Source organism: Ctenopharyngodon idella, chromosome 17 (genome assembly GCF_019924925.1).
Source record: "Ctenopharyngodon idella isolate HZGC_01 chromosome 17, HZGC01, whole genome shotgun sequence".
Taxonomy (NCBI): domain Eukaryota; kingdom Metazoa; phylum Chordata; class Actinopteri; order Cypriniformes; family Xenocyprididae; genus Ctenopharyngodon; species Ctenopharyngodon idella.
Window position 1 is genome coordinate 5,742,958 of NC_067236.1, and position 24,708 is coordinate 5,767,665.

Genomic DNA, 24,708 nt, shown 5'->3' on the forward strand with positions numbered 1-24,708 from the left:
CTCGTTCTTATTTTGAATTCTGTCATTCTAAAAGACTCTTGTCAGAAGTGGGATTTGAACCCACGCCTCCATTTGGAGACCAGAAGTCTCATTACATGAGAAGGTCGAAACTCTTGAGTCTGGCGCCTTAGACCGCTCGGCCATTCTGACACTGTCAGGAAAAATGGAATTATAATATATGAATATAATACCATATTTTATTCTACAGACTTTTTGTTGTAAACATAGCCGCCTATGGATTCAAAACTGTCTCAAAAAACATATTTTCAGAAAATCCTGCGTTTAGCTAATGTCAAAGTGATCATTAATATTTGTTTAATTTATAAAACTCTATTGTCAGAAGTGGGATTTGAACCCACGCCTCCATTTGGAGACCAGAAACCTCTTCACCTGAGAAGGTAGAAACCCTTGAGTCTGGCGCCTTAGACCGCTCGGCCATTCTGACACTGTGGGAAATAAAAGGGATTATAATATATGAATATATTATTCCATATTTTATTTTAGCCTAATAGATTCAAAACTCTCTCAAAACAACAACAACAGATTTTTAGAAAATCCCGCGTTAAGAAAGTGATAATTAATATTTGTTTCATTTGTAGACTGAACACACAGGATACTGCTTAAGTATTTTTTAAAACATATATGTAAGGTTATTTTATTTCGAATCTCTAAAATACCATTGTCAGAAGTGGGATTTGAACCCACGCCTCCATTCGGAGACCAGAAACCTCTTCACCTGAGAAGGACGAATGCCTTGAGTCTGGCGCCTTAGACCGCTCGGCCATTCTGACACTGCAAAGCGTCGCCACTGGAATACACTGGAATAGGCACTAAGAGTGGTTATTTGTTGTTTCATTGCCTAGCTGATTTTAGGAAAAATAAATAAATAAACATAAAATTCTTACTGTCAAATTGTATCCTTCACAATTATAAGCTGAGCATATGTTTGTGTATTGTATCATGCTTTTTTCAAGTTCCGGTTCTTTTTGTTGTATGACAAACAGTAAAGTCTCAGAAACTTCTTACTATTTCTTTTTTCTTTCAAATGCTACTTTTCAAATTCATTAATGTTTTATTGCTTTTCTCGCAAACCCAGACTTTTGGTTGCAATAGAGGCGATATGTAGTGCCTGGTCGTATTTTGCAGCAATATCTTTGGCAGTCCACAAGATGGAGCTGGAGCAATGTTCACCTCAGTTTGGATTTGGTTTACCACTTTTGTAATCTATTATAAATGTGTGTCTCTGGACTGAAATCTCAGATCAGATCTCCAGCACCAGTGAAACATGAGTTGATAGAGATCAAACAGGATTTGTGAGAGTATTGCTGCTAGCCAACATGGGGATTAATTATTTCAATCAATTTAATGGCTGCACACCCAGTGGTTAAACATATGCATTGCTATTGGCTGAGAACTAAACACAATCCTCAGTATGAGAAATGTCTTTTTAAATGATTAGGCATTGGAAAGTTTGGAAAAAGCCACTGTTTAAAAAATATTTATCATATTTATATTTGATAAATATTTATATTTGTCAAATAAATTTAAAAAGTTTTATGCAGTGATAATAAACCACTAAGAAAATTTCACAGTGCAAGTCACATGTATTAAGACTCTTGCAGCCCATTAATTTAAAAGGAGTGGTCTTATTACAATAATTAGTTACATAATAGTTATTAATATATTCATATTAACATAAGCAATACAATGTTAAATGTTCAATAATAATAATATATAATAAGTAATGTTCTAACTAGTTATGTAAACAGTAATGTAAAAATAAAAAGGTTCCAGAGCTCAGAGGAAATAATAAACACTAACAAACACTAACTATATTAGAAAATGATGCAATTTCACGGATTTTCACAATTAATAGCATATATAGCCTATTAATGACATTGCTTTTGCATTTATACAAAACATTACAGAAGATTTACATTCATTTATAAAAAAAAAATGCTTTGGAGCCAGGTCATTTGATTTAATGTACATGGAACTTCCTCAGTAATATTAATAATTATGTATTTTTTTCCCTTTTCATATCTCATGGCCATATCATCACTTCCATCCAGCTGTAAACCTACTTTTGGTTCCCTCTTTATGATATTCGTCAGTCCAAAACATCTTTGCAAATAGTCTGTATAATGTAAAAATGAATGAACATTTATTAAATTGTCTAGATAAGAAAAACATTTAATATTTAATATTTAGCTTAAAACGTTAAGAGTACATGTTTCTGTTGTCGATTTTTATGCATTATTTGTCGCGATCACAGCCCGGCAGATGACGTCATGACGCAGGACTTCCAGCGCGTTGACGCGATGATACGTTCCTCCAATCAGCGGCAGTTTCCGAAGCCCAGGAAAGGAGCAGATGATATGGCAGCTTTGTGAGCGGCCAGGTGGAACTCGCTTTTGTTTAATCGGGCTGACAGCGGAACATGAGTACAGTTTAACCCGCACACCGCAGCGGGGGATCCGAAAATGATATACCTAATATTAATTTCTGCCTTCTCCGGGGCCATCGTCACGCTCCTTCTGCAGCTCTTACTGTTGTACCGGAGGAGCCCTGAGCCTGTCGCTAGGACAGTTCAATATGTCAAAGCAGTTCCTGATCCTGCACTGAAGGATTACTTTAGCAACCAACAAGGCGAATCAACGCAGCAACAACCGGATATCCCATCTTTTGCCTCCAAACAACCGGAGGCCGCTTCTCCCAGGCAGCAAGAGACCACCGTCCCCGGCAGCAGCCCCAAACAGCAGCCGTCTTCGCCACCGCCTTCCCTGAGCGACTCTCAGCACACCTCCAAAGCAGAGACATGCGATTTCCTCAATGCCATATTTCTGTTCTTATTCCGCGAGCTCCGAGACACCCCAGTCGTCAGGCACTGGATCACCAAAAAGATCAAGGTAGAGTTTGAGGAGCTCCTCCAGACCAAGACCGCCGGGCGTCTGCTGGAGGGGCTCAGTCTGCGGGATTTCTCCCTGGGAAACTCGGTACCCGTTTTCAAAACAGCCAGACTCATGAAACCCGTGGCTCTCAATGAAGACAACATGCCAGAGGAGCTCAATTTCGAGGTTGACCTAGAATATAACGGCGGCTTTCATCTGGCCATTGATGTCGATTTGGTATTCGGGAAATCGGCTTATCTGTTTGTGAAGATGACCCGGGTGGCAGGCCGCCTGAAGCTGCAGTTCACCCGCATGCCTTTCACGCACTGGTCCTTCTCGTTCCTGGAGGACCCGCTCATAGACTTCGAGGTGAAGTCTCAATTTGAGGGCCGTCCTCTGCCCCAGCTCACCTCCATCATAGTCAACCAGCTCAAGAGAGTTATCAAGAAGAAGCACACTTTACCAAACTACAAAATAAGGTAATGTTTAAGTGTTATACTGCTGTCTGTTCCTTTGCTTTTGACATGTCAGTGACGTTCTTCACTTCAGTGTCTTGAAGATGAATGAGTGTAGCTTTTGGACAGTGTTTTTTATAGAGAGAGACAGATATTTCTTTATGTGTGTATATAGATACATGAAATTATCTGTCTCTTTATAGTTTGTAGATTTAGCGTTGCTTTGACTCTACACAAAGAGGTTGTGAAACTGGTAGTGTTTGTTAATGGGTTGTGAAAAGTGAACAGACATAAGTACTGTGGCACTGCAATAATAGAGTTCTGAGGTGATTGTTAAGGTCATGTGATGAGAACAGCAAGTGTGCTTAGGGTGTGTATGTTCATTTTCCCCTGGTGAAACTGGAAATGGAGGCTGCCTTCCTCCTTTGGTCACAATTCCCTTTACTGTGGTCATATTCCTGACTGTTAAAAAGTGAAACAACTCAGAGATTGAGTTACTTCCTGTTTTTAGCTGAGAAAAATACAAGGTCTGTGACTAAGGCATTCAACCAAGCTGTGGATTGATTGCTTGCTGAATTCATCCACCTACACCTCTCTGCTCTCTATTACTCAGCATTACTTGGCACACCTAAAACGTTTGGTTGCCAATAAACGTTAAGACATCTTCAGCAAGTGTGTGTGGCTTGACTTTTTCTTAGCTGTTGTAGGTTCTTTAGGTTTAAGATTGTCTTTGTAAGTCATCAGGTGCGCAAAATGGTCTGATGATGTTTTTTTTTGGCTCGTCAGTCAAACTGCTTGTCTTTATGTTGACACACTGTGTCTGTGTACAGTCAATATGAACATAATGCGCAAATCACAAAGTCAAACATAACACTGAACACCACACTGATTTTATCCATTAAGTTAATTGTAGTGTCGGTGAAAGGCAAAAACAGCTAGATAAATTTACTCTGTAATCTTCATCAGTTCGGATGGTGCATTTGAACTTTGACCTCACACGGCTGGGTTGTGTGAGTAGTGAATTAAATCACTGTGCTCTCTGTTAAACATCATACTTAACTATTGATTAGAGTGTTTCAATACAAGAGCATTATTGGCAGCTAACAGGGAACAGTCAAACATTTTTCCAGTAATGTTAATAGAACGTTAATTTAGAGTTATCTGTTTTTTTAATAATGTTCTCAAAATGTTAGTACAAAAATGTTATTCATGCATCATTCATGTAAAGTTTTTTTTTTTTCTGAAACATTTTAGTTCGTTTGTCTGTTTTTTAAAATGTTAATACTTGTTTCATAACAGTCCCAAAAGTAATGTTTGTGAAATAATAAAAATGGAATGTTCCTTTAACGTTAGGATAACCAAAAATAAGTTTCTGAAATGTTTTAAAAAAAATGGCATTTTGAACGTTTTCAGAGAACATTCATAAATAACTTTTTCATAACTTAATGGGAATTTGGGAACGTTAGCGCAACTTTCTCAGAACGTATTTTTGTTAGCTTGGTTAGACTTCATTAGAGACTTCTTTTCAAAACATTTCTCTTTCTTTCCTTTGGATTCAGCGTTAATGCTGTGCCCTCTGCCATACACCATAAGGACGCGTGCTGCAGAATGAAAGAGTTTTAGTCATCACAACGCACACACACAACCGGCAGAAAACTTACTGAAGCTTAACACTTTACATTACCCAAAGGGAAAGAGCTTCTCAGTGCTGTGAGACATTAAATGACACACTCATTTTCTCAGTATTGGCGTCTTCCGAAAAGTTGGAATCACTTCTTTAGGTGGTTGAGATGGCAGATATTTTTCCTCTTTGTGTGAGATACAGCACAGAATTCATGCACTAGTCATGTTTTACTGCCTCAGAGTTTAATGGTTTTTGCTTTAGGGCTGAGATGAAAAGTTCTTACTGTTTAATTTGTCACGTGGGAGGTGACGTTAAGAAGCTGACAATATTCTCTTTTGAACAAGTGTGTGAGTGGGAACTTTGTTTAAAAAGAAGACAGCATGGCCCAGGGACAAAACAAGCGGGCAGGCCACAATCCGTTTCAGTCATCTCTGTGTGGGATGGAAGTGTCACAGATGGAGGAGGTGTTCAGAACAGGATGTGTGTGTGTGTGTGTGTGTGTGTGGACCAAACTGCTGCAGACTTAGATTTACGTACGCATGGTTAAAATGCTTTTAATATACTATGGCAATAAATATGGGATGAAGAATCCATAGATTTGCTGTTTGATGCAGGGGTGTAACGGTACATGTACTCGTCATTCATCATGCATACAGTCCAGTCAGATGACAAATATAGTCAGTCACAGGCAATCCATACTCCAATCCAGAAGGGGGCGCACGGTAATGCAATGCTGTTTGCTAACCGCCACAACAGGAAAAAGAGCAGAAGAAGAAGAGACGATCTATAAACCAACTAGGGCTGCACAATTAATCGAATTTCTAATAGCGATTGCGATTATGGATATCACGATTTCATAATCGCTTAAAGGCGCGATTACAAGAAAAAATATCCGCTTACATTATTCTGCTCATAATATTCTGCCTATTATATAATAACTTCATTATTATAGTTTAAGAGGTGCATTTAGAGCATGTTACATTGCAAGAGGCGAATCACGACTACTTCAGAATGTAAAAGGTCTAACCCAGCACAAAAAGAGCTACCAGTGACGTAAGTGTACACTGATATGTCAAACGCACGTGAAACACCAGCACCCGCCAATTTTAAAAAGCAGCGTAAGTTACACAGCCTATATATTTACTCCACGAACTAACCAATTCTACAAACATGAAAAACAGTGATAGGACCTCTCAACTTTACGCTAAGGAGAAAATCCAGCGCAACTGGGCATCAACCACACAACAAACGCTAATACTTTTTCATATACTGTCTAGTTTCTTTGTATAACAGTTCTATCTAATAACCTATTAGACAGGACTGTTAAACAGATCGTAAACTAGTGAAGACGGAGAATGCGAGCACTGTGTGCTCAGGATCTGTCTGAACTGTTCTCAGCGCCGTCAAAATAAAAGTCCGCCGCGCCGTCAAATTAAAAGTAACAAAAACAAGCGCAGTTTACATCACTTCAGGCCCTAGTGGAACATTAGTTCTCGGGGAACCACACTGGTGGCCAGTTCCTATATCTAAGTGCCAGGAACAACCCGATGCAAAAGCCCCTGTTATTATACCATGCATATGTTGACTTTTTTTATTATTATTTAAAGAAGAAACCAAACCAATGTATAGTTGACATTTGAGGCTTAATGCTATAGAAAAGCAATAAAAAAATGTTCAGGAAGAGTGTTTTCAGCTTGTTTTTTATTTTTATACAAAAATATGGCATGCAGTTGCTTCAAACAATGGTATAAAGCTATTCAATACATCATTCAATGTAAATTGTGATAATTGTAATTAATAATTGCAATTATAATTTCAAGGGAGTAATCGACAGTTATGATTTTTGTCATAATCATGTAGCCCTAACACCAGCCCAAAACAAGTGTTTGTAGCCTATTCGATGAGTATCGATTCATTTTTGTGACGTGCTCCACTAACTTCACAGAAAGGAAACTAGGACGGCAGAAAGCGGCATCCTGTTTTGTTTTTATTGTGAGTGTAGAGTGTACACAAATTAAAACAGACCCTTTACAGTTTTGATTGATGTCTGTATGACCATAAATGACGGAGTGATGAAATATGCGTGTCCTGGAAACAGGAAGCCTCAGGTGCCGTTTCACTAGCTGTCTCCTCGTGGAAAGGTGAAGTAGGCTCTTTTTCTTCTTCTTTTTTCTCCTTCTTGCTTATCTTTCCATGATTTTTTTGAAAAAGCATAATATTGAACTTTGTGCATTCGCCACTGTCACCGCATGTTAACGAACTCTCACGCACAAAGAAAATGACAGCGTAGACTACGCACAACACACTAATCAAATCAATAAGTTTGAAAACAGCCGTTGCATTTTACTGCACAGCATTGGTCAATCTATCAATTACAGTTGAGGCTGGACATGTAAATGTACTGAACTTGTATTAAACTGTGACCCCAAAACCGAGGTACGTACCGAACCGTGATTTCTGTGTAACGTTACACCCCTATTAGGATGAGGAGATAACATTTATTAAAGTTCAGCATTATCAATGTTGAAAACAGTTGTGCTGATGTATAGTTTATTTTTTTAGGATTTCTTGATGAATCAAAAGTAATCTTAGTGATCACTTGTGATCTCAGTCTTTTGGACCTCATTATACATTTTTCATAAATGCAAATTTTGCACTGATTCAGTGAGTAAATGTAAAGGGCATTTTCATGCAGGGAAATGCTCTAATTTCCTCAGTTATTGTGTAGAGGATGGCCTGATTATGCTGATCCAGCTCCTTTGTCCGAATGTAGATCTTAACTGTTCTCAAAGGCAGGGCGAGTGAAAAAAAAGTGAAATTTATGTCTTTATCTGTAGCTGTGCCATGAAAGGTCTGTATATTTTGAGATGTGTCAGATGCAATGTGTGTAAAGAATTGAATTGGCTTTCTGTTAAAATCTGAATAATACTTGAAGTAATATAGTCTATAGTAATAAAGTAACAAACTAACTATTGTATAGAAAGGATTATAATTAGCTATTTAGTGCCCAGGAGTCCTATACCCTGTACCTGTGGGGGTAATTATAAAACCCAAAACAGTATGACCTCATCTCTGGTGCATCCTGGATGGGCTCCATGTCACAGATGGCCAAAACTTGAGAGTCAGAAATGTGCGTTTGTTGTTTGTGCATATACTTGTTCTTCAAGTGTGTGTGAAGGAATTACTGTTTCTTAGAATGTTGTAATTGTTAAGGTTTCTCCCTCCCCATCATCACTAATTTCATTTTTACAAATTAATTACGAATGATGTTCTCAGATGTTTGATATATAGTGCACATTGTGTGTGTCCATAAGAATGTGTCAATCTTTAAGGATTGACGCGGTCTGGTCTCCGGTTACCTCAGTTGATGTCATTTCTGGTGTGTTTGCGTGTGCAGCTGTTATTGATAGGTGACACCTTCTCTTCTCAAAGATGGAGTGACTGACTCTATCTTGGTATGTTTGGGCCAATTGGGGGTAATCTGTACAAAAGAGTTACTGATAGACCCCTATCAGCTGCGTGCCCTTGAGCGAGGCTCGGGACAAATTTTCCTGACTGTGCTGATTTAATGGTCCGGTTCCTCTGAGGCACTAGAGAAACACATTCTCATTAGAAAAAGACATGCCGTTTAATCCATGCATCCATCCGTGTGACACTGATAGAGTTTTGCTTTTTGAATGCCTTTTCCCAGAGAAACTGTCAACTGCACTCGTCTGAAACTGTCAACTTGCAGCTTTTTCCTGTGGAGCACATTCAGAGCAAACAGGAATTGATGTCTCATGATTAACTAGTAACCTATATTTAAAGTGAGATGCCATTCAAAGTGTTTGCTATCTTCAGATCTGATTGGCTGGCTTTACTTCCAGGACAAATAGTTTTTTTGACTCATGGGTATACAATTTTTATCATGTACAATTCAAGAATCATTTATAGAGTTAGAGTATAGTTTACAGCTATTTATTGAATGTTGAATCTTTAAAATGCCCGAAGCATATGGCAATACACTTTAATACAACAACAGCAAAATTTTGGCGTCAAATGATTGACAAATTATGTTTGAAGAACCCAGTAGTAGAATGTTAAGTAGATATCCATGAGAAAAGCTATACATTCTGCTTTGTTTTCTGAGCTTTATCTGTGAAATAACCAGAACTTTTTACTCTAATCGATTCAAATGGGGATGTACAATATTGGTAATTCGCCAATAGAGTAAAGTATTGCATTTATTTCAACCTTACTTATTTCCATTTAGATTGTCTTTGCCTTTCCTAATAGCTAAAAGAGTAAGGGTGCACAATATATCAGTACAGTTTTGGCTGTTGATTTTAATTTTGCTATCTAATTTCCCCTATTTTTAACTTTGGGTTACCTTGTAACACTCAGTTGAAGTTAAACTTTAAAAACAAATAATTTAATAAACACTAAATGTAATCTTTAGCAAATCTCAAAATAAATTTCCATTGTTCATAATGTACATTATAATGTTGTGATGACTAAATTCACTGGCATTTTAACCTAACTGTCACTGGCCCACAGCCATTACATATTTAAAACAGTAATATCCTATACTAAACCTAAACTAATCTTGACAAACTATATATCATTTGAAAGCTTACAGTCTCTAGTTTTCATATTTTACTGATTTTGAAAATATATTACAGAGGAGCAGTAATTTATCAGTTTGCAACAAGAATATTTTTATACTCATAAGGCATGTTCAGACCTTTATTTTGAAATAGCGATGAACATGAAAAATCATTAAAGTTTGGTTAAAACATGTTTGTTTTCATGCCAAGAGTTCAAAAGATAACATCCATTCATTTTTTTGAGAAAAAAAGGTCTGAAAATGTTTTTAATAGAAAAAAAATACATTTATGATTGTGGCAGCGAGCTATAACCCACATACATGTTGTTTTTATGTTTATTAGAGGCTGAATTCATATCAAACTCTGCCAAACTTCCCAAACTACTTCTATATAGGATGTCTACTTCATAAATTGTATGAAAATAATGGAAATATATGGTTCAGATCACTCAAACCATATATGGAAATGGAAGTGCCTTATATGGTCAGTAATGGAGCTTGGTTGTCATCTAGTGAAAAAGTTTGGTACTGCGCCCAAACAAAATCTTACTGAAAGCTCATTTTTTGAGATATCAACCTGAAATTTGGAACACATCTTGTTCAGATTTTTGGATTTGATTTCCTTGCAGTTTTAGCGTAAAACTTGTTTTGTAAAATATATATTTTATAAAAAAATATAAAACATTATATTTTTACATTTTACATTTTCATAAACTTAAACTTCTATAACTTTTTTTTTTCTGTTTCACTTACATAAGGTATTTCATTCTACAATAATCTGCCAAATTTCATCTTTAAAACAAGACCAGCCTTACGTCTATATTCCAAAGTATTTTTGAATTACAACCATTTGAGTTTGGATAGTGCATTTTCATGTCTATACAAAAAAAATGGGGGTGACAGTTAACAGGTTAAATGACTAATTTTAGTTTTTAGTGTTTTAATGTATTTATACAAAATAGTATAGAATTAAAATATAGGCTTTTTATTGATGTATCAGCCATATTATGAAAAGCACATAGGTTTTCTGAGTTAATTGTGCCTTTTCTTCCTATAGCCATCACATTGTAAAGGACATTCTCGTGATCTCTGTCACTTGGTTTCTTTGTGTTTTGGTTTGATTCTGTTTTGTTTCTGTTCCTGCATGTGTATGCTGACCTAGGTTAGGCATAGCCCTCATTTCCTCGTGTGTGTCAGTTAGTCTAGTTAAGTTCACCTGTTGCTCATTTAGTTCGCTCATTTACCCCGTGTATTAAAGTTCTGTTCCCTTTCCTGAGATTATATCCTATCTCTTATTTATTTTGCAACCGAAGTGTGACATTCTCTCAGTGACTCAGTTCTACATTCGTCATCTGTGACTGTTTGCAATGCGCATTGCAGGCGTCTCAGATTATCAGCAGTGATCGACTTGACTGCGATGGATACTTATATCACATTCTCTCTTCTTTCCCTCTCTCCATGTCTCTAAAGTCCACTTATATAAGTGCTCTTCAGAAAACATCTGTTGTGCTTCCGTTTGTACACATACTTGTTATTTTACATCCCCCTCTCACGTTATGCATCTCTCTTTTTTTTCTCTCTACACTCAGAGTAAGCCTCAACAGTAATTTTAAAATAACATTAAACTGTCCCAAGCCAGATGGCACTGTCAGCATAATGCACCTCATTTTATCCATGTTTCATCAGACCACTAGCAGTAGCTGGGGTTTCAATTACAGATTTGCACAAAACTTTTGCGATATTTTCTAAATGTCAATAAAAACTATTGCGAAATGGCAAGGAAAGCCCCTTATAGTTGGGAGCAGCCACGTATGAGGTGTTTCTGGGTGTTTCTTCCTCCTATCTGCTTTGAGGTCTTGATAAATTGTGGCATTTCTTTGTTGTTTAGAATCCAGTATTCCTGTAATTCTTTTGTCTTTTATGAGTTTAATAAAGAACTCTGTCTCATCTTCTGTCCAAACAAACTTTAAAGAAAGATCGACTTTTACGTACACCAGGTGACCTGTAAATGCAAAATACTGTTTCCATTTGCAGTTTTGCGAAATATTCCTTTTTCAAATTGCCTGAAAAACCACCCCATGTGAGCATAGAAACTTTTTTTGCGATATATGGGAGTTTTTGCGAAATTGACGTTTCCATTGGGCGTATTTTCAATTCGCAATTTCAATTTGCGCAATTTGAAGGGTAATGGACCATCCAAAGTTGTGAATTTAACTACTGCGCAAATTTGGAATATCCAACACTATCTCGCAACCAATTTGTACGTATTTTAGGAGGTGGCTAATTTGTACGAATTCATACAACCTCACTCGTAGGACTTCACTCGTACGAATTCATATGAATTAGCCACCTCAGAAAATATGTAGGAGTTGGAATATCGCATAAAACATTTGCAAATAAAGCAGTCAAAAAGAACAAAATCATCACTTCATGATAAACTGGCACTAAATATCACTAAGAAGACTGGAAGTTGCTGCAGTAGAAGCCACTGTATATAATAATTTTCATATATAATAAATTACTTGCACCTCAGAGCACGCAGACGAAACACAATAAACGCTGTCATGTTATCTTGCATTCAGATGCCTGGTGTTTGAGAACACAATCGTGTGAGGCGCTTCTGGGAGGGAATTATACCGAACCACTTTACAACAGACTTTGCTCAGGCATTACAGAATGACCAAAACAGCATTTCAGATGCTGTGCAACGAGATCGGTCTGCTGGTTGGTCCAGTTATGCCGTCCCATTGCGTGAGTCATGTCTTTTTTGATGTGCATCAAGGAATTTATTAGGTAAAAGTGATTCCATCATAGTTTAATGCATGTTTTCGTAACGCAAAAAAAAAAATGATCCGACTCTGTTGAGCGCATACGTTTTTTTATGCACGTTTTTAGAATTTTTTTTAAAAAAAATTTTATGCGATATCCCAAAAAAAACCATAGCTACTGAGTGATTAGACCTCATATCTCAGAGTGTAAACTTGCAGGCAAAGAGCTTCAGTGTACATTGGCAAATACAGTCAGGCCAAAGTTCAGCTAGAATGAAATCTCTTTTCTTTATCTTCATCTCTCTCATGCTCTCTTAATGAATAGAACATCCGAGGCTACAGAAAGTGATCATTTTTATAATCACTTTTATTACATCACAAACCCCTGGGAAAGCACAAACATTACTAAGCACAGTTTCCAGTCCTATTAATGCAAGCAGCTGCTGTTTTGTCCTCTTTACTAAGACAGTAAAATGATCTGTTCTAGATTAGGATTGCACAATATTAAAATTCTGGCTGATGCAGATAACCTGATAATTATTTTCATATTTATGATTAATAATCAATAAATCGCCTATATTTAAGCTCTATACTATTTTGTCTACCTAAATAAAAATAAATAAATAAATAAATCAGTAATTTAAAAGGCTGAAAGTGAATTTAGGCATTACAGCATTATAATTTAAAGTATGAAAATAAATATTTGTTTTGAGATTTACTAAAGATTATTATTTGATAGTGTTAATACATTATTGATGTTTTTTAAAAAGTAACTCTAAGTAAGTGTTTAAAGGCAGGGCTCAACGCTAGGGATTTTTTCTACTGGCCCGGTCGGGCCAGTGGTTCAAATTTTCACTGGCCCCACAACAAAAAATTAATAAAGTAAAAGAAAAGAAAATGGGCCTATAAAATAAGCCTAGTTATAGTTTTCGTTGTCTTTGTTACATTTAACCATAATAAATAGGGTTATGACACCAAAAGCTTCTAGATTAACTCACTTAAATTTTAAATTTTGTTAGACAAATAAACAGTAAGTAATAAAATAGTAACAAATAATCACAAATACAATAATAATAATAAATACAACAGAACAAACATATAATTAAATAAACAGTGCTTTTCAAGTTTTTCATGTAGGTTTAAACAAGATTTCCAGGTACAGAATTGTAATCTAATGTATAACTAACTATATAACTATAGATTAAACATTATTAAAGTTAATCAGCCAAGAACAGTTACAGATACATACATAATGTTTTGCAATGTTGAAAAATTAAAAACGTTAAATAGCCTACTGTTATTTGAAATTATTTAAAAAATGAAGACACTTTAAATATGAAATTAAACCCGCCAGTAGGCGGCAGCGAATCACTTTTAATGAGTCATTAAGATTCAACTGATTCATTCAAACGGCTGATTCGTTCAGGAAGTGTTGCTCAGAGAAGCAAAACAATTCTGTGGACTTTGTTTGGAACTATTTTCGTTGGCGAAATAGAGTGAAAAAGGCGATTTGGTGTCTAAAATGTAAGTCACTTGATATTAAGTTCTTGTTCATTAAACTATACGTTGTATAAAATCAACATCACATTTGAAATCATGCTGATATTTGGAGAAAAACGGCACTCTGTGTAATATTGGTTAACTATATTAAATTATATACATATAGAAGACATACAGGGGCATTTTTGCCCCTTATCTTTCATTCTGGGGGCTTTCTAAATGCATTTTAATAGACTAAATCATGCAGTGAAAGCGTACACTCGAAATATGCACGCGCACTAGTCTAACCTACTAGACTACGTCACGTAGTGTATGCGCGCACTCAGTGGGTGTGTTTTTGTTTGGTTTTTGTAAAGTGAGGGACATACTCGATCATTTCAGATCGTTAACTCAACAATTACGATATCATAGACGATATATATCTCACACCCTACAGCACTGGCCCGATCGGGTTTCGTCAACTGTCCCGCGCGTCGTTCACACTGGCCCCGGGCCATCGGGCAGTCCTTATTGTCGAGCCCTGAAGGGTAATACCATTACCTTTGGTCAAAGTTAATATGATATTGTGCATTCCTAATGTAAATGAGATTTTTTTTTACAAAGTTTGTAATGGTTCTCAATTGCCCACTCCTGATAACCATTATATCAAATGAAATACTCGTCGTACTCTTCCACTGCAGTGCTTACATGTTTACATGTGCAGTGTGAAACAGGCACAATTTTTTTGCAGCCAGTTCGCAGAACACATGATAAGCTCCTGGCGCTTTCTCTCACCGGATTGGCAGTCATACATTTCTTCCTGCTGCATGTAAAAGCAAAGCTGATTTGGTCTGTCCTCTGTGACCTGGCCGTGGTGAATATGAGGTATTTTAGAGAGGTGCTGGTGATATGAGTGGGTTTTAATCCGGTCAGCAGCACATTCTCAGTGAAAAACACAGCAGGTGTGTTTGTGTGGCTTACATAAACTTTTACTACACACATCTCTCACCGTATATAACTCTTATACATGGGTTTAATTCCATTGATAACTGTTAGATGCTGATTAAAATGTATGTGGGCTATAAAACCTGATTTGCTGACACTTCCTTTAATGGTCTATCCAAAAATGAATGGAAAATTAATTATTTGTTTATGCATTATAATTATGCATTATGTGAATTATGTTAAATGATTGAAGACAGATATATGCTTATATTAACTAACTGAAGTTTGAGGTGTGTGTGTGAGTATTTGCGTGTGCCTGTTTCCATATGTGCGTGTTTGTAGTTCGTGGTAGTTTGTTGTGCGTGTCTCATTGCCAACCAATGAATTTCCTGTGGTTTCTGAAATTTCCTGTGCTTTCAGAAATCAGAAATCTGTTGATCGCCTTAATTTTTTTTTTTTTAAACCGCTTACACATAACACCTCAGGAGTGCTGAGGAAGATTGATGGTGATAAGCAGGACAAGGCCTTCACAGTCAATAGTTGTTTGCTGGCTTTTTTCCCTCAGAGGTGATTACTTCAAGTAAGCCCTTGAAAGTACTTTAAACAGCAAAGCATTTTGCCATACAGGTTAAGTGTTCTTCATTTTAGTTTAGTCATTTAGTATATCTTCTGTAAGCTGTAGTGAAAAGTACACAGGATGCTATTGTAAAGATGAGACATTGATAACAGTCTCCCCACTGCTGTTCCTATAGCAAGATAGTGAGAAAATTACTCCATTTAGTCAACCTCGTGTTGTCTGTATGTTTTCTTTCTTGAGGAACCTAAAAGGATATACTCAACAAAAGAAGAAACATCCTCTCACTTTCAACTTATTCTTTCCAGCAAATTTCATTTTATGTGTTTTTATTCTGACTTGAACTGAATAAATTTCACAGACATTTAAACAAAGGGGTTTTTTAGTCACTAAACTTCTTGCTGTGAGATGTTACTCCACTCTTCCACCAAGGCACTTGAATATTCTCGAACATGTCTGAGGGGACGTGTGGTTACACATGGTTTGGCACTGTGAGGACGATCAGCTGTCCTTCCTGTCTCCCTGTAGCAATGTCTTAGGTGTCTTACATTACGGACATTGCAGTTTATTGGCCACATCTGCAGTCCTCATGCCTTCTGTAGCAGGACTACATGTTCACGCAGGTGATCAGAGACCCTGCTTGCATGAGCATCTTTCTTCTGGTGTTTTTCAGAGTAAGTAGAAAGGTCTCTTTAATGTCATAAGTTATTGGAACTCTGACTTTAATTGTCTACCACTTGTAAACTGTTAGTGTCTTATGGACTGTTCCACAGGTGCATGTGCAATAATTGTTTATGGTTCACTGAAAAAGCATGAAAAACATTGTTTAAAGGGCACCTTTATGCCCCTCTTACAAGACAAGATGTCAAATAAGTCTTTGATGTCCCCAGTGTGTGTATGTGAAGTTTTAGCTCAAAATACCCCACAGATAATTTTTATAGCATGTTAAAACCAAGCGGCAACCTCCCCCCGTTTCTCTTGAAGCCAATACGGAAGTGACTTAAACTGCAATTCATCGACTGGCCGCTAGGGACAGGCTCCAAAAGAGAGCAGGTTTTGGTCTATATAGATAATTTTGCCCTTCATGATTGTGAGAGTGATGAATTTTTTTTTTTTTTTTTTTATAACTCATCTATTTAAGTTATATTAAGCCTTAAAGTTCTGCATAACTAAGGGGGCGGCCACTTGAGTGACAGGTGGATTGCCGCTGCTGTCATCATTACCGTTTGTCTGCTGCCGTCACGTCACCTCAGCTCCACCCACGTCCCGCCTCTTTGCCAATTTCCGGTAATCCGGGAGTTACGCGCGGTGACGCACTGCTAAGATGGCAACTTTGGTTTCAAAAATGCTTTTCAGAAACCTACGGGTGACGTCACGGACACTATGTCCATATAATTTTTATTACAGTCTATGGTTAAAACATGCCGTTTTTGTGTGGGTCCCTTTAAATGCAAATGAGCTGCCCACTTTCAAGAAGAGGGCGGAGATTCAAGAGCTCATGCACCAAACAGGACAATCTTTAGAAATGTCAGAAACTGTCAGTAACTGTGTTCAATTCGAACCGGAGTCAGACAATGATGCCTACAGAGCCAGAGAGTATATGCTTCATGGAGTTAAAACAGGTAGAGTTTATAAATTGCTGTTGTCATCTTGCTTTTATTCACTATATTAGTACAAGCCTGTTGTAGCAGACCCCGTCCGAATGATTGCCAAAACATTACTGATGAGTTTATTGTACATGAAGTTTATTGTACATCACACAAAAGATGAAGCGTCTGTTTTCACTCCAGAAAATCACAGTAAAAGCTGAATAAAACACAGTATAAGAAGTGTGCATTAAACTCTCTCTCCCTTGCATTATCATCAACATACACAGCGAATTACACAAAAACACTCATTACAACTAACAGTAAACAAATATATACAGACCTTATTTATTTATTTATTTATTTATTTTGATGGGGGTGCTTAATAAACTGGTAAACTTTATATCTGTAAAACCACTCCGATGAACTGTAATAAAGTGCGTGCTCTCCCTTTCATTACTGCCGTAACCAGTATTGCTCTGGAGACATAAGCTGGATCACGAACAGTTGGTACTGATCCATCCTTGACCTTGAGTAACAACTTTTTAGCAAAACCTGTGTTTTGTATTGTCCCTTTGCATTGACTCCCATCTGGAGTGAAATGATTTGTGCAGACATACACAAATTTAGGTATATTTTGGGGTGCATTGCCTTCAAAAATAAAACTAATCCATTGTGTCCCTAGTGGCTCAGATGTTGGTAGAAAATGAAGACTCCTATGTTCACTCTTACATCTAACAACAGAAGACTGCTTACTGAGACTGCTTACTAGACGTTGGTAAAGCTGCTCAGGCGCTGAGAAAATGGTGGACAGCGTAGAACTCGTTGTGGGTGGAAACTATGGTAATGTAGTAGGACTGTCAGTCAGCGGCCATGGGCGGGGCCTTAGTAGTGTGACGTCACACTGCTCAGAGAATCAAAACGGCATGTCTAATGAGACTGCGTTGGTTTAATAAGGATTAAAAAGAGGGGTGGGTGGATTTTTATCATTGTAGGGTGGTTGTGTTCACAAACTGCCAACATATTTATGTCTAAACACCATGTAAAAGTGGATTTTGCATAATAGGTACCCTTTAAACCCTTTCCTATAAGATCTGTAAAACTTATTTGGATTTTACTAGGGCTGCCCCCTATTAGTCAACTTAACATTAGTCAATGAGAAGAGGCTTAGCCGACCAAATTTTAATTTGTCCGTTTGTCACGGGGTAAAAAAAAAAAAACTCCACAGGAATTGGTGAAGTCATGCAGTCCTTGACGGACAGATCGTAACACGGCTGGGCATTATGTCGGGCAGGAAATCAAAACCAAATCCATTTATTTTTTTGTCTGAGTATATTTTAAAGAATGTTCAAGCTGCTCTCTTCCATACAAGTTTGAAGAACTAAAACTACATTGGTTGTTAAATGTCTCATAACTGATTGTGATGGACCAAATCTGAATATGCAAAAGTGTGAATGAGATTTCAGAATATATGATGGCAGAATTTTCATTTTGGGTTGAATTAATTGATATATTAAATAGTAGTTTGTTTGTGAGTCATTTCCCTATTCTTCATTTCCTTCAGCTAACAACACCAGGAACCATACAGAGACTACTTTACTCATTGACTAGAACAGTAGATTGACATAATAAATAGAAAGACAGCTAGTCTAGCAGTATGTTAGGGTAAGTGAAGTAAACCTTTCATTCTTTACCTAATTGATCTCATGCAGTAATTGTATATTGTTTACCAGTTAATTACTGTTGTTAATGTACACCAGTGAATGTGTGTGAATATAATTGCTAACATTTGGCTTAGACTGCAAGGTCTAGACTTGAGGTATTGCATGCTTGTTTCTGTGTGTGTGTGTGTGTGTGTGTGTGTGTGTGTATGTGTGAGGTGAGGGAGTGTTGTATTTTTAATGCTGCAGGCTGGCTATGTTCCTATAATGGTGTTGGTGGTAAGTGATAGGGCTGCGCTTTGTGCCCTGTGTGTGCTCTGAAACAAACTGAAGTCATGTCCTGCCATTAAGCAGCTGGGAAATGGAGCGGGAGCAAGGGGCGCTATGAGAGTGTTACCATACAAGGATGTTGTTCTTAGAATTTTGCATTATGAGTTATTTGAACAAGAAAGTAGAATCACTGAACTGTCCGTTTGAGTTACACAACATTTTGGACCCTGTTTACAGCAGTTTTATTTTACTATTATTCATATATTATTGAAGTATTTATAAATATTTTGAATAAGCTTTAATTTTTGTGTTTTCAGTTTTAATTTTAGTATTTTTATCTGATTTTGTATTTCTATTTAGCATTAATATATTTTGATTTTACTTTTAATAGTTTTAGTACTTTAATTTAAACTTTATTTTAGCCGAGGTAACATTTCTAATTTTAGGTCAAAGTTTACGGATGTAAATCTTTAGGGCAACAGAGTTAGAGTTGTTGCAGAATTGCTGTGTAGTTTTAGGTGGTTCAACACTGAAATCCATTGGGTGCTAATACATCTCAGGCCTCGATTTAGATGAAGACTTTGGAAACATTCTCAAAATGCAGTCTTTATATCCCCTTCCAGAGCATTCTCTTATTGTCTTGCAGGCGTTTATTCAATTTTGTCATTTCCTCACTTACATTCTTTCTCAAACTGGAATGGGTCAAGCAACACTCAGGACTCTATTTAACGTTTCTGTATTCCCTGTTGTGCAGATGTCTAGGAGTGTTTAAGACAGATGAGAAGTATGGCATGAAAAGACAAAATTTAAAGATATTGAGCAACGCAAACACAAAAACGCTGCCTTTGTCCATGTTGCTTTTTTTAGCATGAAAGATATCACTGGTACTGTTGATCAGATCTATTAAATGCTGAGGCATGCATGTATACAGGCTTTGTTTGCAGGGCGGGTGGTGGTTTTGATTGTGACTTTTTTACACAAAGCATTGTATTCATGTGACTCCACTAAGTTGTGCCTTAATCTCAGGATTTTGGTTGTGAAAGCCTCATCAGCGTTTACATTAGAGAAGTTAATGAAATTGCCTTTTGACCATTTGTGTGGTTTAGAGGAGCGGTTCATTTCACTTTTACCTTTTTTCAGGTACTTAACTTCTTCATAACAACTTCAAATGTGTAGATATCAGCGATTTGTGTTTGTTTGAAATATAAATGTTGAAGTCGACATGAAATGGAAGTGATAATCTTTTCTTAGATTTTGTAACGTATATCCAACTAAGTGAAATGGCTTCTCAATCAAGAACAAAATGTAGGGCGGGACTTGATCTTGAATTGATTGGATCATTTGGATTGTTGTGGTTTGCTATTGCTGTGATCTCATGTGAGTGACCGTTTGTCCTGCCCTTATGCCAGTTGAAACATCATCAGAGAAGAGAAGAGATGTGGGAGAGGGTAGTTATTTTGATTAAAGGCTTTGAGGGCACATGAATTAAAAAAAAAATTAATAATAATGTGCATGGATGAATCATTCATAATAAACACAGCAATATTCCATTAAAAAAAACAAAAACAAGAATTATCCATTTTGATTTCATGGTAACTTTAATAAAATGTCATTACATCCTTTATTATCTATTAATGATATGAAGATTTTATGGGTCATGCATAACACCTAATGATTTTGATAAGGATTCTTTGTTTAAAAAAATGGCCTTTCCTTAGTTTGCAATTTGTGTGATGATAAGGCAGAAAACAGTCTGTCTGGACTTTCAGAAAAAGGCCCACAAAGCAATTTGTCAGACTGAAGGGATTTGTAATATTTTGTACCTCACAAGGGCAAAGGAGAGTGTATTGTCTATGGAGAGAGAGACAGGCACTTCCTGTTTTAGGAATGCTAATTTCTCTCAGGTTATTATTAGCAGTAAAGAGTCTTGAAATAGCACAGAGCCGCTCTCCTCAGAGGAATGCTGATAAACTGCATTAAGGGATCACCCTGTTTTTAAAGTTCCCTATATTCAATTCGGTTTCACTACCAGTTATGATCGAACACATGATGGACCTTTTGTCATTGAATTTTCATTGTGAAACAATTGCTTACTCAGTGCTGGAAGTTTTAAACACTTTTGCAACATTTTATGCACAAATAAAGAATGATTGATCATGCCAAAACCCAGATTAAGAGAAGTTATGTTTCAGCGTTTTTTTAGACATGTTTCATTTTTTTGTGATTAGTATTCACTAAGTTACAGTTCATTTTCTGAGAACTATTAGATTGAACTTCGTTCAGAGGGAGACGACTGATCACGCATCATGTTAGTTTTCTTTATTTTGCAAAAAGCACAACATTTTGTTTTTACTCTGAGTGTACACAAATAAAAGAAGATATTTCACAGATTAAAATGGTGTATAACTCTTAATTGTATGTGCAAAATTGACGGAGTATTTTGATTCTCTTTCATACTGATAAGAAAAAAAGCAAGGTGGTATTGCCAGCGCGACCGCTGGCTCCAGGGGGTTAAGAAAGAAGACTCTATTACTGAAATTCAGTTCAGTACTTGTTGGTCTAAATTAATATGTGGGAAACTATATAAAAAAAATATCTTAATCCCTGCTTGAGTGAGCAAATAATTTAAGAGTAGGAAGCTCCAGATGTTTTTTTTTCCCTGTTGATTTTCTGATTCTTTTTTTTACATTTCACAACCTTTTTTTGGGGTGTGGGATTAAAGTAACTTCCCTGATGTGATTTAGGAGCAACAGAGTCTGAGTGTTCACAGGATAATTTGAATCGCAAAGTCATTTATTTAGTATATTTTGTTAATGGTAGAATGAGGATTCCATGAATACAGTACTTTTTTTCTGAGGTGGTTAACCTTCAGAAAATGTCATCCTCTGTTTTTGTTAATTTTATATGATAATAATCAGATTATCATCTGATAATGTTCGTTTGAATAACACAACACAAAAAAAAACAAAAAAACATGGGGGTTGTGCCTTTAATGCTTTAAAAAAAAAAAAAAAACATTGGATGCTGGTGTACTTAATTCATAAATTCCCAGGTAATGAGTAGTAGCTGTGAGGCAGACCTCGAGCAAAGGCATAAGGTTTAATTTTACTTTGGAGTCTGACATTTAACATCATAGTTTTCACTTTAGTTTTGCTTGAATGCCTACCTGTTGGATGATTTGCATAATTTGAAGGGCCTAAATTAGGGCCTTGCAGCTTTATTTAACTGAACCTGCTCTTCTGCTCTTTACACACAGTTCTGTTCTGAGCCCCTGAAGTGTTCTGCATGGAAGGACAAAACAAACAGAGCTGAAATGCTTGTTTTTCCTGTAAGGGCAAGGTGAATGGGTTACAAAGACCCAAAATGACCAATGTCTTGGCAAACATTTCCTGTTGACCTCACTATTCAAGTCATGACTTTATGTTGTGCAACAATGAAATTAATATGTGTGAAACAAGGAAGGGCAGTATTATATATGCAAAGGCTTATTGTTGGTTGTCTAATGATTTTGTCTGTTTTTGATTGACAGGTACAAGCCCTTTTTTCCTTTCCAAGTGCAGCCACCACTGGCGTCATCATGTGACCTGGATATCTCCATCCGAGACACACTATTGGTGGAGGGGCGTCTACGTGTCACACTTGTTGAATGTAGCAGGTAGGGCAGACAATGTTTGACACAATCAACATTTACCTTTTTTTTTGGCAAACAAAACATGAGGGGTTAGGAAGCACACTTTACTAGCTAAAAATAGAGAAGCACTGTTATTAAAATTCTGGCCAGTGCAAGCTGATTTTTTTTTTTTCCATGTTATGGTCGATATTAAAATTCTATAATGTTTTGTCTAAATAATATTAAAAATAAAATAAGTCATTTTAAATGCTACATGTGAATTTGGGCATCACAACATTTTAATTTACAGTATGAAATGTACATATTAATTTTGAGATTTTACTAAACTCTGCATTTAACTGTTGTTAAATTATTAGTATATTTAAAAATTGGGGTGCTCACTTAAATTACTTTTAAATGAGGATTAGATGAAGGCAATTGTAATCTAAAAAATTTTAAAAAATGAAGGAAACGATTAGTTGAATATTAAAAGGAGCTATATGTAGAATTCAGAAACCCTCGTTATTAGTGACACCGGTGGCCATCAAGTGAACTGCAGCCAGCAACTTATTGCTCGCATTCGTGCACACGTAACATACAAGAGACTGAACGGGACTCAAGGCTCTGATGTACTCGATATACTGTTAACAAACATCCAAACTACATTTAGTTGAATATATAAATATGTGCTGTGCGCTTTCCTCTCAGTAACAAAATAAAAACAACTAAAATGACAGTGATGAGAAACAGCAGTTGAGAAAGCGTATGATCATAGCGATGTGGATATGTTTGCATAAACTCTGCAATTCACCAGCATGGTGTCAACAGATGAGGTTATTAAAATTACACTTATGATAGTTTGATCATAAAGATGATGATAGTTTGATTATAAAGTATTTTTGAGACTATAGACTACATAGATCTGGATATGTGAGACTATAGTTTGAATTAATCCCTTTTCTGTTGCGTCACGGCGTAACAGTGACTTTTGCAAATCTGTTTGTCCTTCGTATCAGAAGTAGCGTGAGGCTTGAAGTATGTCAGAAATAAAACGGGGCATCAATCTACTGTCGGGAATTTGTGTTCTAGTGTATCCAGTGTAAACAGCAACTGCATCACTGATTATAATGGGTTCTATTTGCTTATAAAACGGATAGTTTTGGCCCTTGATTCTGATTGGCTGAGCCGTGTTCGAAGCCGTTGTAAAATTCCGGAAAACATACAGCTGACCGCATTGCATAAGTATCGCTGTGCCACTGAATGTGTATGTTGCTGCGTCTGTCTTAGCAACCACTCAAAGCAACGTAAACATATGATTGTTCTCTATTGATTTTGTTCACTGAAGCTTACTGCATTATGTAGAAGAGTACTGTGAGAGAGATATTAAGTGACCGAGTGTATTACCTACATTCAAATGTAGCATTTTCCTTCAGGTCAGTCCTATCTTCATAAAAATCAGTTTGAATACAATCTTGTCCTTTTAACATTTAATGGGTTTTTCCGTGCCCTGCTGACAATGACAGCGCTAGTCAAAGCATTTGCGTCTTGTTCCGTGTTCACAACAAGTTTCAATATAAAAGTCTTTGCGACTGCGTGATTCGCTCATAAAAACAATCTTTGCCGCCATCTAATAGCGTAATGTAACTTCTGTTGCTGTTCAGGTCAGGGACTATTATTTCCAGCGGAAGGAAGCTTTTTAATGATTTTACTTCATGAAAGTTGCGTTGATAATTATCTTTTGGCTTTAATATTTGTATTGTGTGGTAACCAATTTATAAAATCAGTAGGCCCTGTGAAGCCGTGGTTTACAGTGAATTTACAACAGCTAAGGGGCATTGTTAGGCACTCCTTAGCTGTTATAAATTCACTGTAAACCACCGCTTCTTGATTATTGATTTTTGTCATGTTGCTTGTGTCTGGTGTGGACATGGTGTTAGCCTCTATTCTGTAGGTGTGTGCTTATATACTTGCCTTTGTTTTCTTTAGTTCTTTTTTACTCACACACAGTTGTTCAAATTGGTGGTACATATAAAACTTCATATAGTACAATGACATTTATATAAAGAATCTGAAAATATAGGTGTCTGTTCAGGCCAGGGTAGTATATACTGCTGTTTCTGTTTTCTTACTCTTTTGGGACACAAAACTAATAGACAGCCATGATATTCTAAGCCAATGAAATTTGAAATGGCCCAGTTGCAAGCTGCTGTTTGAGAACACACACACTCACACAATGCAACAAAAGCTGCATTCTTCTTAC

General features: G+C 36.7%; 1 protein-coding gene and 3 non-coding genes across 5 annotated transcripts in view; 1 reads left to right on the forward strand and 3 right to left on the reverse strand.

Annotated features, from left to right (window-relative positions):
- Positions 1–39: 39 nt before the first annotated feature.
- trnal-caa (transfer RNA leucine (anticodon CAA)) lies at positions 40–150 on the reverse strand. Its single transcript has 2 exons — positions 113–150; positions 40–85 (listed from the first exon to the last, which is right to left on the reverse strand). It is a non-coding gene; the product is annotated as a tRNA-Leu (tRNA).
- Positions 151–334: 184 nt separating this feature from the next.
- On the reverse strand, positions 335–445 carry trnal-caa (transfer RNA leucine (anticodon CAA)). The gene is made up of 2 exons: positions 408–445; positions 335–380 (listed from the first exon to the last, which is right to left on the reverse strand). It is a non-coding gene; the product is annotated as a tRNA-Leu (tRNA).
- Positions 446–680: 235 nt separating this feature from the next.
- trnal-caa (transfer RNA leucine (anticodon CAA)) lies at positions 681–791 on the reverse strand. The gene is made up of 2 exons: positions 754–791; positions 681–726 (listed from the first exon to the last, which is right to left on the reverse strand). It is a non-coding gene; the product is annotated as a tRNA-Leu (tRNA).
- Positions 792–1,831: 1,040 nt separating this feature from the next.
- pdzd8 (PDZ domain containing 8) overlaps positions 1,832–24,708 on the forward strand; it is a 46,356-nt gene continuing 23,479 nt past the window's right edge. The window contains exons 1-2 of one of the 2 annotated variants that reach the window (XM_051867805.1): positions 1,832–3,370; positions 22,368–22,493. In XM_051867805.1, coding sequence (XP_051723765.1) covers positions 2,484–3,370; positions 22,368–22,493 — 1,013 coding nt within the window. In that variant the 5' untranslated portion in view covers positions 1,832–2,483. The remainder of the gene's footprint in view (positions 3,371–22,367; positions 22,494–24,708) is intronic. The other variant, XM_051867803.1, reaches the window with a different exon arrangement.